The sequence below is a fragment of the Phalaenopsis equestris genome, unplaced genomic scaffold, assembly GCF_001263595.1.
Source record: "Phalaenopsis equestris unplaced genomic scaffold, ASM126359v1 Scaffold000002, whole genome shotgun sequence".
In the NCBI taxonomy this organism is placed as follows: Eukaryota; Viridiplantae; Streptophyta; class Magnoliopsida; order Asparagales; family Orchidaceae; genus Phalaenopsis; species Phalaenopsis equestris.
This window is the reverse complement of record NW_018164444.1, coordinates 26,723,770-26,739,314: the sequence shown is the minus strand read 5'-3', so window position 1 is coordinate 26,739,314 and position 15,545 is coordinate 26,723,770. Positions and strand designations below refer to the sequence as shown.

Below are 15,545 nucleotides of genomic sequence, written 5' to 3'. Positions count from 1 at the left end.
GGGGGTGCGGGGGGGGGGTGGGGGGGGGGGGGGAGGAGTGACTCGTGTTGTTAATTATGTATGACTTACCTATACTTTAAATTGTCACGCTTTCTATCTCTATCTCTCTCCCTTGTTGGACTTCGTCCACGATAAAAATCCTTGCAAAAAACGAGAGCAGACAGGCTAAGAATAGAAGTAATAAGAAATTTGAACTTTTTTAATTAAAAAATTAGTCAACTTCAACCTTTTCATGGGTGCTGGCATCAACATCCATAGCCTGTTCCTCATCTTCTTTCTCTTCTTCCTCCTCAAAATCATCTTCTAGAGCACTCCTCCTAGGTTCCAAAATTCCAGAAGCCTCAAGGGTCCATCTGTTGTTGTTACAATGATAGGCATGAATATAATATGTTTATAATCCACATAAGCAAAAAATAAAACTTAAAAATAATGCAATAATAATATATAGAACACTTTATTAAATTCAGGGAAAAAGGTTCTTTGAAATAGCAAAGTTTCATTCATATAGTCAATTTCATCAGAAACAGCTAAGCAAAACAACATTTTTTCCTATAGTTTATTTATCATTGAAGCATATTTAAAACTTTTCTGAACAATCAGTTGCATCTTCTACATAACCATATTAATAAGCGGCATATGATAAGTTAGATAAAGCTTGATTTACATTAGCAAATCGTCTGGTTCATTAGGTTGTCATTAGCAATCAAAAAAGAAAGAACCACATACGTAGCCTGGCCTAAGGTATGCAATATCTGAAACTACTTTAAGGAAAACTTAGTAAATTGCTCTAAAGCGATTATCTGATAGATACTTAACCTATTGAAAGTAAAGAACAAAAAAAAGCGCTTAAGAATGCAGAACAACAGAAATCACATGTATGGCATTCATGGAGGAATCCTCAAATGGCAGTATTAAATAATAAAATGCTCAGAATTTTAAGGATATATATAATAATAAGTGGAATACTGGGAAGTCCATTACTATCATTTAATTAGATAAAACATTTTAATAAAAGCCATTTTATGCCAATGCATGAACTTTCAAGAAACAAGTCCTCTTAATAAATTAGAATAGAATATAAGGATGTACATGCAATAAATACTGCTTTTTGCTTGATACCATCTTTTAAGGATCAAGCTTAAAATAGGCAAATATAGACAAAGTATTCGGTAAATAAGTAATGCTATAATAAAAGGCTGGTCACAATACTTGATGAAGGCTACACTACTACATTTTAAAAGAAATTGCTGACATAAAAGGTGGAAAATCTAACTTCTTGATATTGTAACACCATACAAAGTACAGAGGAACTGAACATCTTAAAATTGTGAACATTTTTTTATAAATATTCACAGCATATAGCAAATAAAAATGAGACTCATTAGATGTAGCAATTAAATATTATGGCAAAAAATGAGAAGAATGGCAGCATGACAAAGCAAATTTACTGTTCAAATTAAATGAGTGCAACACAATACTGTCTTTACTAAGATTATAGGTATAACTTCTAACTAGTAAAAAGGTACTTGGCAAAAGCAAAGAGACAGAGTGGCTGCTTGTCAATTACGATGAAAATCATTTAGGATATTACAGAACACAACGTACAGTTAAATAACCAAACAAGCCAAACTGACATGTATAAACATTGAAAGCCATGAGCTCTAAGATCCTCTAAAATTTACCAACATATTGCATTTGGAAACAGTGAATTGGCATGAAATGTCATTTTTGTTACCTTCGGTGTTAATGGAAGTCTAGAGTTATAGTTATAACAGTTACTCGGCTACAGCACAAGACTCCGTCATTTTGGCACTTGTTATTATTTTAATTGCAGCGAAATCCATATTGAGAAGCAAGCTCAGGAAGGGATCCAAACATCATATTATAAGTATGAAGTAGCATATTATAGAAGTTTTACCGCTTATAAACTGAAACACAGATTGTTTCAATTGTTAATACCATAAATTGAAGTAGTCAAGCATGCAAGTTGAAAAATAAACTCATGTTTTGATATCAGGGAGAAAATTTACCTTTTCTGAATGCGAGGGAGGGCAATGCGAGGGAGGGCAATATCACATTGAGTAATCTGTTTTGAGAAGCTGATCAATCACTTCATCCACATGAGTCAAAGCAAAATCTGAGTTCACGAGAATAAGAACAGCTTAAAAAGACAATATGATAGTCACTAGAGACAGTTGAAAATTCGATAGAATAAAACCTTACTTCCATCTGAAAGTTTCTGTCGTAGCTTCCGGTAATCATTATAGAGCGGCTCCAGGTATTGGTACACATCTGTCACTGACCCCGTAAGCCGCAAGTAGAAAGCACCCAGAATGCGGACATACCTGAATTCAATAGCCAAAGTGTGTTCATATTCAGCCAAAAAAAAAATAAAGGAGAACAGGCAATAATGATAGACAAGAAAAGCAACAAATAAAAAAAACGATTGGATGGGAGAATTAAGAAACTTGTAATCCTCGTTCTTGATGAATTCAACAACAATCTCCTTCTCGGGCTGTATCTGAAGCATCTTCATGACGAGACAAATGAAAGGGGTAGGCTTGCGGTTGCCTCCGAAGGTGCCGCCGAGATGGTCAAGTTCCATGGCTTTGTCAACAAGCGTCTCGGCTGTAAGCCCGAAGCACTGTTCTTTCCAATAGGTATTCTGGTAGATCTTCGAGCGGACGATCTTCTCAACGAGGTTCTGCGGATTTGTTCCATGAATGCTCTTTGCAGTCGGGTCCGTCCTGTTCGCCATTGGACAAACCCTAAGCTCCCCAACGGAGCTATAAAAAGGCAAGAACCCAGTTAGGAAAAATCAATTTTGATTGTCAGGGTTTCTACGTCACTGTCCAATAAATGAATGTTTCCTCCCCCGCTTCCTCCCGATAGCGGAATGACGGCAGCTTCGCCGGAGATGTGCCGGCAACTCGAGATTTTGAAGATGCGGAAGATGCGGCGACGAAAATAAAAAAAGAGGGGCTGGCGAGGGGAAAAAATTTGCCTCACCAATTGGACAGTCGGCCCCACCCCTTCAACTATTAGGATTCCGCACGTGACCCACCAGGCCGCGGATGTAACTCCCTTATACTAACGGCAGAACAGCGGCAATACCGCTCCGCCTAATAATCGACCTGTAATCATCGTTATTCAGGTCACAGTACCACCCTAATAACTGGTAACGCTGGAGAAATCACGCGCCTGTGTACCGCTTGAGTAACTTTCTGGTAACCTCTAGGAATTTCCGCCAGCAAGCCTTACCTAATCACGCACGGGTACCTCCTCAGTAACATCCATGTAACCTTCTATTAACTCCCGGAAAACGTAGTTAAAATAACAGCGAATTGGATTTTATAAACCTCTGTGAACTGCTCCAATACCCGTGGTAAAAATTTTCCCCACAATAAGAACTTTTTTTCGAAAATCAAGGCTTAGGTTATCGTTCGTGCCTAGGGTTTTCTTCTTCAAGAACGTTAAGCTACTATTTAGGGTTTCCTATATGGTTTGTGATGCAAGATTAAAATGGAGGACATCGGCGAGACTACGGCCGTGTTGGAAGAGGCAAATATTGCGCAGTTGGACGAGGCGCAGAAGCTGGACGTCGAAGAGGCGAAGAAGCCAGAGGTCGATCAGGCAAAAAAAATGTCGAAGTGTGGTCGTAAGAAAAAGGATTTACAAGAGTTCAAGACCGAGGGAGGCGAATTTATTAAGAAGCCCCAGAATACTTCTAGGTATTTTTAGACCTTGCTTTGTTATGCCTAAGGTTCTGTTATGGTGGTTTCAAGTGATCATAAATATAATTGTCCAAAGTAATATGGTAGTCGACTAGATATACTATAAATGTATGCTTATACTTAGTAGTTTTGATTACTGACAAGCTCCACTGTCTACGAATTGTTCCATATACAATTCTTATTGGAAATGATTTAATCTTTGTTGAAATTTGGAGTACTTGATGTTTAATACGTAGCTTTAAAGAGAAAAAAAATTAAATCTAATAATTCAAGATAACTAAATTTATTGTTGCAATTATTTACAATTACCACTATTTGTTGTCATTCGAACGTTCATTTCATGTTTAATTATTATGTTGTATTCTTGTAGGTTTTTTAACGCAAAATTCATAAATTGTAGATGTCATCCATCTGCAGCAAGAGAAGCTCTTGATAAGGTCTAGCCATCCATCGACGAGCACACATGGAATAAACTGGAAGTCATGAGTTTGGTTTAGTTTTTTGAACTCCCCTCGGAACTCCCAAAATCATATTCTGACAATGACATAATTAACAGTTGGGATATTAATTAAATGACATTTCAATTGGGTGGTAAAGAGCACATATTTGATTAAGACCAAGTTGCCCTCCTGATAGGCATGCCTAATAGAAGGTCACCCGCATGCTGGAATAAAACTCTGTTGTGTAACATGGATGCAAGACAAATGAAGGCCGAACTTCTCAATTTTGCTCCAGGGGAGTCATCTGATCGTTTTGTAGAAATATTAATAAATTTTTTTATTGACAAATTTAATTTTTCCTTCAAGCAATTTTAGAGTATCCAAACAGCTGTCTTCTTTTTGCAAGGATGTAGAAGCATTTATCTCGTATAATTGGCCTGCTACAGTACTTGGATTTTTTATTGAGCAACCTAAACTCTGTGCCATGAAAATAAGGACGAAGCAGCCACTTGGATACATTAATAGTTTTGCTTTCTTCTTAACGGTTTGTTCCCTGTACATAACTCTTCAAAGCTCTTTTCATAATTTTGAACATAGCAATTAATTATTTTGTCAAGCTTCACACAGCTCTGATTTTATGAGCACACGTCCTTTGATCGTCCCAGTAGTTTATGAGGCAAGACCACGAATGTTGAGGTGGCAAATAAATGTCAGATGGAATTCTTAACACCTTCAGCTAGCCTTTAATAGGCTTTGCCCTACCGAGGTGAGTTAATTATTTTTGAATCTTGCAGAAAGTGGTATTATGATCATGTTATACTTTGTTTAACCTTAACTGTCTTCTTTAATGTGTTGCAGTTGCAGGTTAATGATTTTTTTCTTGATGTAAAAGATAGTGAACATCACTTACTTGCCACTTCCCCTGAAGAACCCTGTAGTCCTGCAAAGCTTCTCCCACAATAGGAGACCGCTTCCAGACCACAGTCGCCCATTTTGGTTGAGGTTGCTCCTATATTTTCTTATCATATCGGTCCCCAACCAACACATGGATGTACATATGATCATAGTAGCCCACGAATTGGATTTGAAGAGATTCATAAATTACTGAAATATCAACAAAAAATTATATTGGACTTTGAAGGCTCTGTTGAAAGTGGTTTGACGAATTTAGAGTATACAGTTACAGAGTTAAAGTGTTAGGTCAATAATTTAGAAAAAATAATAAAAAAGAAAGATGGGGAATTGCCGAAGAGATGGGTTAAAGAGTCCTCACAAAGAAGCTTGATCCAAAATATTAAGACAATAGAGAATAGAAGAAAGAGGGCTCTCAGTTCCCCATTTATTGTTTTCGAAAGAAAGAAAAAGAAACTACCAATAAATGAGACGGGTGAAGAAGTTGTATGTATTGAGAATGTGGAAGAGATTTTGACAACAAAAATGAATATCATTTAAGAGTTAAATATTCCATAAGAGCCTCCTTCAATACATCTTTTTAATATCATTCTTCTTTTCTGTCCTAGTAATTGTATGACAAGCTGAAGTTATAAATAAAGAGGCAGCATGTAAAGAACTACTTCAGCAAAAACCCTTTCATAAAGAGGAAGCAGGTGAAGTACAACAACCAAAATCTCCCCAACAAGAGGTTGTAATTGTAGCTAGAGAGGAAGAGGAGCACTAAGCAGTCTCGCATTATGTTAGTGAGGAGGTACCAGCGCGTGATTAGGTAAGGCTTACTGGTGGAAGTTCCCGGAGGTTACCATAAAGTTAATCTAGGGGTGCAAAGGCGTCGCGGTTTCTCCAGCGTTACCAGGCAGTCATTATTAGGCGGTTACTGGAGCGATATTGCCGCCGTTCCTTCGCGAGTATAAGGGAGTTAGATCTGCAAGCCGGGTCGACATGTCACACGTAGAATCTTAACAGTTGAAGCAGTGGGGCTGACTTTGTTTAGGTGGCAGCCTACAATTGCTTGACGTTAGCGCTGCGTACGCTCGACATACGAAATCTTTTTCCCGGGATAGGGCTCGTAAGTAGTTTGTTTCTGAAGAAAAATATTTACGTACGTCATACACACGCAACATTATGTGTGTATGAAAATTATTTGGAGGGTATTGCAAAATTATGTTAGCATTATTGAGGTTAGTACGCTCAATAACCTCATGAAACCCTCGAATGACAGGAAAAAAGTTGAGTGTCGAATCACAGAATGTATTACTAGGTTATTGGGAGGTTATTGAGTATTATTGGGTTAATACCCCCCAATAACCTCTGAATAACCCCCAATAACTGAGTTATTGGAAGGTTATTCGGGGTCATACGCACGCATAATTGCGTGCGTATGACATACATAAATAGCTCTCGTATCTAAATTATTGATCAAGTTAAAAATGAATTAAATATAATTAAATTTCTTAAGCTCCAATTATAAATAAATCAAACATAAATAATTTCTTTTTTCCGATTTTCCTCGTCTCCTTTTAATAAAAAAATTATATAATTATTTATATAATAATATATTATATATATATATATCTAAGTTTAAATCATAAGAGTTAGGTGATATGGTTTTGTGTCTTCTATTAAGCAGATTTGATGTAGGTTCGAAGCCAACATCTTACGTCATCGTTTTAATTAATTTAAATGAATCAATTTCAAGATGAACATGAATAATATATATAAATCGAGCCGAATTCACACATTATTCACATGTAATTTCAAGCGCAGGACAATTTCAAACGAGTGTGTTCTTAAAAAAAAAACTCATAGTTGTCAGCTCATTTATATAATTCTCTTTTCCATATAATCATCTTTCTTAAATCGTCAAAACGATTCCGAGAAAATGAGTTATTGAAAAAGTGAGGAAATACAATGATCTCTATACAAACAAAAAAATGAATATGGATAACTTAGGTAAGACAAACTTCGTGTGATATGTCAAGAATATATGTCCAAAAATGAAATTGAATCAAAATAAATTGAAAACATATCTACGAAGAGGAGAGCTTACATAAGCAACCCACAATCAGAGAACCAAATTTTATTCGTTGTTCTGACATCCAGAGGAATTAACAAAGGAACTTGTTCCTTTAGTTAATTATATCATAGGAGATACCCAAGAATACTTCTGATAATAAGAATCATTCTTACATTGTTTGTGATTACTATTGAAAGAGGCATATCAAAAGAATGTTGTTATCGCAAATAAGATCATATCGTTGTATTGATACACCAAAATAATTTATTGTTTTAAGTACCTAATTTATGTCTATTTTTTGTTATATTGCACTTTAAAGAAGAGTATTTTTGTATTTTTGTTGCAGGTATATCTTTTTTAGGCATTTGGAGTTTGAGAGTATTTTTGTATTTTTGTTGCAGGTATATCTTTTTTAGGCATTTGGAGCAAAAATGACATAAAGGACAAAATTTGGAGCAAAAATAGCCAATTTTGGATTCTGGCGCATCATGCGCCAAAATAATGAGAGCTAACACATGAGGCACCAGGGACGACTTTTTCATATTAAGGCGGTTTAAGATGAATTTTGCACGAATTTTCAAAGGGACACTTGTTCTACACACCTTTTGGAGTAATTCAATGCATCTAGATACTTTGGATGGTACTTTTATGAAAGGATATGACTCTTGGATGAAATGACATATCTTTTGAATTCAAAAGAGTTGACTTTCAGAGGAATTTTTGGATGGAATTTTGAATTCTTTTCTAAAGGAGGCAGCCCGAAATAAGAGGCTAAGAGGGGATGAAAAGAAAAGGCTTTTGGGGGTGTGGCGTGAGAGTTAGAGAGAGAGAGAGAAGAGGAGATTTTTTTCTAGGTTTGTAAGATGAAAGGGAAGGTGACTGATTTCTTCTTCATTACATTTTCAAGAGAGAATTGAGAGTGATTGTAAAGAGATAAAGACTTGGATAGAACTTATAGGGATTTGCTTGAGAAGGATTGTGAGATAAGTTGTATTTTTATTTCTTTTGTTTTGTAAACTTATTTTTATATATGAAATTTGTGTTTTACCGTATCATTCTCATTAATTATGTATAGTATTATTTATCCTTCTCCCTACTTTGAAGATATGGTTTTGTGAGGAATAGATTTTGTTTTCTACAGTTTTAAATGATAATAATTTGTTATCATTTGAACTCCGATCTTCATTTACTTTTCGATCTGGCCAATTAAAATGTTAAAACTTTTTGAAAGACATATGTTCTTAAATGAGATATGATTTCTACACTATAGGGAGAATCACATTTGATTTCATGGGAGAGTATGTCATCCATGGGATTGGGTGCAAATAAATAGGGGAATATATTTTTGTTGGATGCTGAATTAGAAATTTTAAGGTGACATTTTAAGGTGACAGATTAAAATATATTAAAATATCCAATTTGGTTTAGTTGATTGAAAACTAATGCGAGATTGTTAGCCCTCAAGGGAGGGAGTAGTGGGAGCTTTAGAGTGGCAGTCGATAACCTTCCAATTTAACCACAAAATTAGGGACCAAACTCTTGATTAGTCAATGTTTTTTATAGCACTCGGAAGAGGGTACAGAATAGGATTGCTCCTATTTGACACAAAATAATTTATATATATATATATTTTTAAATGATTTCAATTTCTTCAAAAATTATATACTCATTGTAAAAGAGAATGATGCTTTCTTAAAATTTGAACTTTCCGTCACAACAAAAATTTTGTTTATTTTTTGCAATTTTACTTTTGAAAGTTTAGTATTTAGTTTAGTTTAATTTCTGTAATCTTACATCTACATTGTAATTAGCATTCCCCTGAGTAATCAATTTTCAAATTTCATACTTTACTTTTACTTTTACTTTTGTTTTTGTTTTTATTATAAATTAATTTTCATAATTTACTTTAGGATTTTCCAACTTTCTTGTGGGATCGATATCTAGGACTCCATTAGAGCCCTTTATTACTTGAACGATACGTATACTTGTGTTGATATTTAGGAGAGATTTAGTAGTTTAAAATGAGTTTTAAAGGATAAATTATATTTATAAAAAGAGTTTTGTTTGGATTATATTACATATTTATTATAAATTTGCCTGCATCGAGTTTTTGGTGTCGTTAAGTAATGTAAAAAAAAAGTGTGTTTGTAGTTTAATTTGAACATTTTCTTATTTTAGTGTGTTTGCTTATTTTTAATTACCTACTTTATCAGTTTATGTGTAGTGTAAGATCTAAAAATTTAGTACCTTACGACTCTAAGTTAGAAAGAATTGTTAGAAAAATTTGAAAATAACAAAAAGATAAAGGTCAATTTAGTAAAATGGCTTGCAATTTAAATAATGTTGGAAATAAAAATGAACATCATTAGAGACCTTTAAGAGATTATGCAAATCTTACAACAGATGAAATTTATTTAAGTATTTAAAATCTTACTGTAGCTGCCAATTCATTTGAACTTAAACATATTATTATCTAAATGGTACAAAATAATCAGTTTGGAGGAACACCTACTGAAGATCCTAATTTACACATTGCTAGTTTTTTAGAATTGTGTGCTATATTTAAATATGATGGAGTGTCAAATGATGTTGTCAGACTTAGACTTTTTCCTTTTTCACTAAGGGATAAAGCTAAGATGTGGTTAAACTCGTTAGCACATGGATCTATCAGAACATGGAGAGATTTATCACAATAATTCTTATCTAAATATTTCCCACCTTCAAAAATTGCTAAGCTTAGAAATGATATCACATCTTTTTTGTTAGTTTGAAGGGGAATCAATTTATGAAGCATGGGAAAAATTTAAAGATCTCCTTAGAAAGTGTCCAGACCATGCATTGCCAGATTGGTTAACAATCCAAACTTTTTATAATTGGTTGGTTGGATCTCTTAGATTAATAATTGACGCTGTTGCTGGTGGATCATTAATGTCAAAATCATTCGATGAAACATATTCATTAATTAAAGAGATGGCTACTAATAGTTTTTAATGACCCTCTGAAAGGGTCAATCTAAAGAGAGTAGCTAGTATACATGATTCTGATGCAATATCTATTTTAGCTGCCTAAATAGCTGCTATATCAAAGAAGATAGATCAATATGAAATAAATTATTCTCAAACAACACCTATGCTTGAGGAGAACTCATTGGGACAAATGATAGAATCTCAATCTTTTTATGAGACTTTAAATGTAATAAACATTTGTTCAAATAACCCTTATGCCAATTATTATAATCTTGGTTGGAAGAATCATCCAAATTTTAGTTGGAGTAACAATAATTCTAATGCTGCAAATTTGCAATGGGGAAACAACACTGCGAACCCATTGGGAAACTCCAACAATCAAGGGAACCAAGCTTACAAACCTTATTACCCCCCAGGTTTTAATAATTTGCAGACTAAGGAGAAAAAAGTTATCAATGGAAGAATTGATAATGCAGATGGGTAGTCAATTACAAAGTAAAGGAGTTGCTATCAGAAAAATGAAAAATAATTTGGAATGTATTGCTACTGCACTTAGCAATAGACCTCCAAGAACATTGCCTAGTAATGTTGAAGTAAATCCTAAAGATTAGAACAAAGAGCAAATTAAAGCTATTCAACTGAGAAGAGGAAAATAATTAGAAAATAGAGTTCAATAAGAAGTTGAAGTAGAAAAAGATGAGGTGGAAAATGAAAAATCTGGTGAAGATTTTCATTTTAAAACAGAAAATCCTGTTAAGCCAATGAAAATCATTGTAGAAAGACCACTACTTTCATTTCCTCAAAGATTGAAACATAAACATAGAGATAATCAATTTTCAAAATTTTTGGAAATTTTGAGAAAATTAACGATAAACATTCCATTTATTGAAGTTTTGAAACAAATTCCAAGCTATGTGAAGTTCATGAAGGATATACTTAATAAGAAAAAGAAGTTTGAAGATAATAAGACTGTTGCACTCAGCAAAGAGTGTAGCGTTATAATTCAGAAAAGGCTTCCTGAAAAACTTAAAGATCCTGGAAGCTTTACAATTTCTTGTGCTACTAACGAATGATTTTATGGAAAAGCTTTATGTGATTTAGGAGCTAGTATTAATCTTATGCCATATCAATTTTCAGAAGGTTGGGCTTAGGAGATATTTCACAGTTAGTTGATCGTTCAATTACATATCCTAAAGGAATTATAGAAGATGTTTTGGTAAAGGTCGATAAGTTTATCTTTCCTATGGACTTTATTCTATTAGATATGGAGGAAGATAAAAAAATTTCTATCATTTTAGGAAGACCATTTCTAGCCACTGGAAGAGTTTTATAGAAGTGCAAAAAGGAGAAATAACTATGAGAGTTAGTGATCAAGAGGTTACATTTAATATTGCAAAAGAGCAAGAGATTGAATGCTTCAGAATGGATATTAATGAATATATAAGCCATGAATATTTCAAAAAATCTTTTGAAAGAGAATTTTAAAAAGGAATATATGGAATATCAAGATGAGGATAGAATTTAAGATGAATCTATGGAAGTGAGTAAAGAAGATATAGATTATGTTCAGGAAAGATTTGAAATGTTAGATCCTACATAAAGTAACAAGAATTTGACTTCATCTATTGAGAAACCCCTTGAACTAGAACTGAAAATGCTTCCTACACATTTGAAATATGCATTTTTAGGAGATTTATCTACATTACCGGTTATACTATCCTCAGAATTAACTGACATGCAAGAACAAAAATTGTTGGAAATTTTGAAAAGATATAAAAAAGCCTTTGGATGGACATTAGCTAATATTAAAATAATCAGTCCTTCAATTTGTATGCATAGAATCTTATTAGAAGATCAACATGACCAAGAGCTAACCCTTAAAGGAGATGTAGTAAAGAAAGAAATTTTAAAATGGTTGGATGCTGGAATAATATATCCTATTTTGCATAGTTCTTGGGTTAGTCCAATTCACCATGTTCCAAAGAAAGGAGGTGTGACTGTAGTAAAAAATGAGCATAATGAATTGATATAAACAAGACAAGTCATTGGTTAGCGAATCTGAATAGATTATAGAAAATTAAATTCTGCCATCATAAAAAATCATTTTCCTTTACCATTTTTGGACCATATGTTGGATAGATTAGCTGGGCATAAATATTTTTATTTTCTAGATTTATATACTGGTTATCATCAAATACCTATCGCTCCAGAGGATCAATAGAAAATAACATTTTACTAGTCCTTTTGAAACTTTTGCTTTTCGGTGAATGCCTTTTGAATTATGTAATGCACCTGCAACATTTTAAAGATATATGATGTCAATTTTCAGTGATTTGATTGAAAAAAGGATTGAAGTCTTTATGGACAATTTTTCTGTATTTAGAACTTCATTTGAAATATGTCTAAATTATTTAGAGAAAGTTCTAGAACGTTTTAAATTATGTGAAAAAATCAATCTCATATTGAATTGGGAAAAATGTCAATTTATGATTTCAGGAGGAATTGTGCTTGGACATAAAACTTTAGAAAATGACATGGAAGTAGATCCTACAAAAATATAGGTTATATCAAACTTACCTCCACCTACCATAGTAAGAAAAGTTAGTAGCTTTTTAGGACATGTTAGATTTTACAGGAGATATATTAACAATTTTTCAAAAATTACTAAACCTTTATGCCAACTTCTAGAGAAAGTTAAAAAATTTGACTTTAATCAAGATTGCCTTAAAGCCATTGAAACTTTAATGAAAAAATTGATCACTGCACCTATAATTGTTTCACTGGATTGGGAGAAACCTTTTGAATTAATATGTGATGCTAGTGATTATGCAATTGGGGTTGTTTTAGGGCAGAGATATGATATGATTTTTAAAGTTATATACTATGTTAGTTAGACTCTTAATGATGCTCAAATTAATTAAACCACCACTGAAAGAGAGGTTTTAGCTATTGTGTATGCTTTTGATAAGTTTAGATCATATATGATTGGAGCTAAATGTGTTGTGCATACTGACCATTCGACTATTAAATATTTGATGGAAAAGAAGGATGCTAAACATAGATTAATTAGATGGGTACTTCTGATGCAAGAACTTGATTTTGTAATAGTTGATAGGAGAGGGATTGATAATCAAATTACTGATCATCTATCAAGGCTTGAACAAGAAGAAATACTGATATGGAAAAAGAGATTAATGAAAATTTTCTTGATGAACGACTTTATGTTGTAAAAGGATGGGAAACACCTTGGTATACTGATATTGGAAATTATATTGTTAATGGTATTTTACCATATGAATTAATAAAACAACAGGAAAAGAAATTCATTCATGATGCAAAATCATATTTTTAGGATGATCCTTATTTATATAAGAAATATAAAGATTTAATGATGAGACGATGTGTGCCTTATAAAGAAATTCAAGAGATTATTTAAAAATGCTATGATTATGAATTTGGAAGACATTTTGGAAATGATAGTACTGTTCATAAAATTTTATAATCTAGATTTTATTGGCCTACTTTATTTAGAGATGTTAATATATAGATATCAAAACATGTGATCGGTGTCAAAGAATAGGTAATATTTCAAGAAGAAATGAAATGCTTTAAAATTTTAATTTGGAAATTAAAATTTTTGATGCATGGGGATTGGATTTTATGGGACCATTTATACCCTCATTTGGAAATAGATACATTTTGATTGCAGTGGATTACGTTTCAAAATGGATTGAAGCAATTGCTTTACCTCGATGTGATGCTCGTAGTGTTTCAAATTTTTTTATTAAAATTATTTTTACAAGATATGGAATGTCAAGAGTAATCATTATCGATGGAGGATCTCATTTTAGAAATGCAACAGTTGCAAGATTGATGAAAAAATATAATATAGTGCATAAATTTGCAATTGCTTATCATCCCCAGACGAGTGATTTAGCAGAAGTGTCTAATTGTGAAATTAAGAGAATTTTGGAAAAGAGTGTTAATCCTAGTAAAATGGATTGGTCTACTAGATTAGAGACTGCATTATGTGCATATATAACAACTTATAAGACACCTATAGGAATGTCCCTTTATAGATTAATTTTTGGGAAGACTTGTCACTTGCTAGTTGAATTAGAGCATAAAGCTTATTGGGCTATAAAAGAATTCAATTTCGATTTGAAAGAAGTTGGTGAGAAAAGATTATTGCAATTGAATGAGCTTGAGGAAATCATAAATGAATCTTACGATAATGCGAAGATTTATAAGGAAAAGACAAAAGAATGGCATGATCAGAAGATAATAAAAAAAGAATTTGAACCTAGACATGAAATTTTATTATACAATACAAGATTGAAATTATTTCCTTGAAAATTGAAGTCTAGGTGGAAAGGGCCATTCAGAGTTATAAAAGTCGATCCCTATGGGGCAGTTAATATTGAAGACCCCAAGACTGGAAGAATATTTAAAGTGAATAAGCAAGATTGAAATCATATTTTGATGGTAAAAAACCAGCTTTTAAAGAAATGGTAATGTTGGGTCACGCAGAATAAGACTGAGAATGTCAGTCTGACGACATTAAACCAAGCGCTTTGTGGTAGGCAACCCTTTTGTATCGTTGTTTAGCTTATTTTTTAGTTTGTTTTGTTTGAGATATTGTTTGAGATATTTCACTGAGATATTTCACGTATATTTATGTTATGTCCTTATGTAGTCTGTGTATTTGATAAAAAAATTAGAAACATCTTTATTTACCTACTTGTATGAAAAAATTGAGAATTTATTGGATCAAAATCGAAACGGCAAAAATTTTAGAACTGGTGCATGATGTGCTAGATCGACGCATGATGCGCCGTGGGTCCAAAAATGTTTAAAACGTGTCAAATGGTGATTTTTGGCGGTTTCTTATCCATGTAACTCCTAAAAACCAGCTCCAAACCATATTTTAGGGGGGAAAACGAGAGAAGAGTCGCCATTTTTAATGTCACCACTTTTCAATTCCCATGGCTTCCTACTCTATAAACTCCGCTAGATTTAAAATTTTCAACCAGAGAAAGTTTGTCAGTTTTGATGCATAGCAGTTTCGATGCATAGAAATTATATGATCAAGTTCTAGTGAAGAAGAGGCTTATCAAAGAAGGGGGTTTGTGAATCGAGGATTCAACACGCCAAATGCTTGAGTAGAAGAGACTATTGCGCAGAGGCATTGCGAAGTGCTTTGCTACACTACTACCGCTGCTGTTGTTCCCGTAGTAAAAGATTTTTATGCAAATCTTCATGGGATCAACCAAGGAATGATTTACGTGCGTGGTAAGTTTGTCCAATTCACTCCTTCAAGAGTAAACGAGATGTTTATGATTGAAAATGTGCTTATCTGCCATTATGCAAACTTTACCTCTACAAAAGAGAATATGAATGAACTCTACCGTTACATTATAAATGAAGATGCTAA

The 15,545-nt window shown here is 33.2% G+C and overlaps 1 protein-coding gene across 1 annotated transcript in view; it reads right to left on the bottom strand.

Annotated features, from left to right (window-relative positions):
* The window catches only part of LOC110023575 (pre-mRNA-splicing factor 38-like), an 18,117-nt gene extending 15,137 nt beyond the window's left edge, over positions 1–2,980 (bottom strand). Inside the window, 6 exon segments of the mRNA XM_020723065.1 lie at positions 70–140; positions 227–353; positions 2,031–2,077; positions 2,079–2,137; positions 2,224–2,345; positions 2,469–2,980. Of these exon segments, the coding sequence (XP_020578724.1) occupies positions 70–140; positions 227–353; positions 2,031–2,077; positions 2,079–2,137; positions 2,224–2,345; positions 2,469–2,758 (716 nt within the window). The 5' untranslated portion in view covers positions 2,759–2,980.
* Between the last annotated feature and the right edge of the window lie 12,565 nt (positions 2,981–15,545).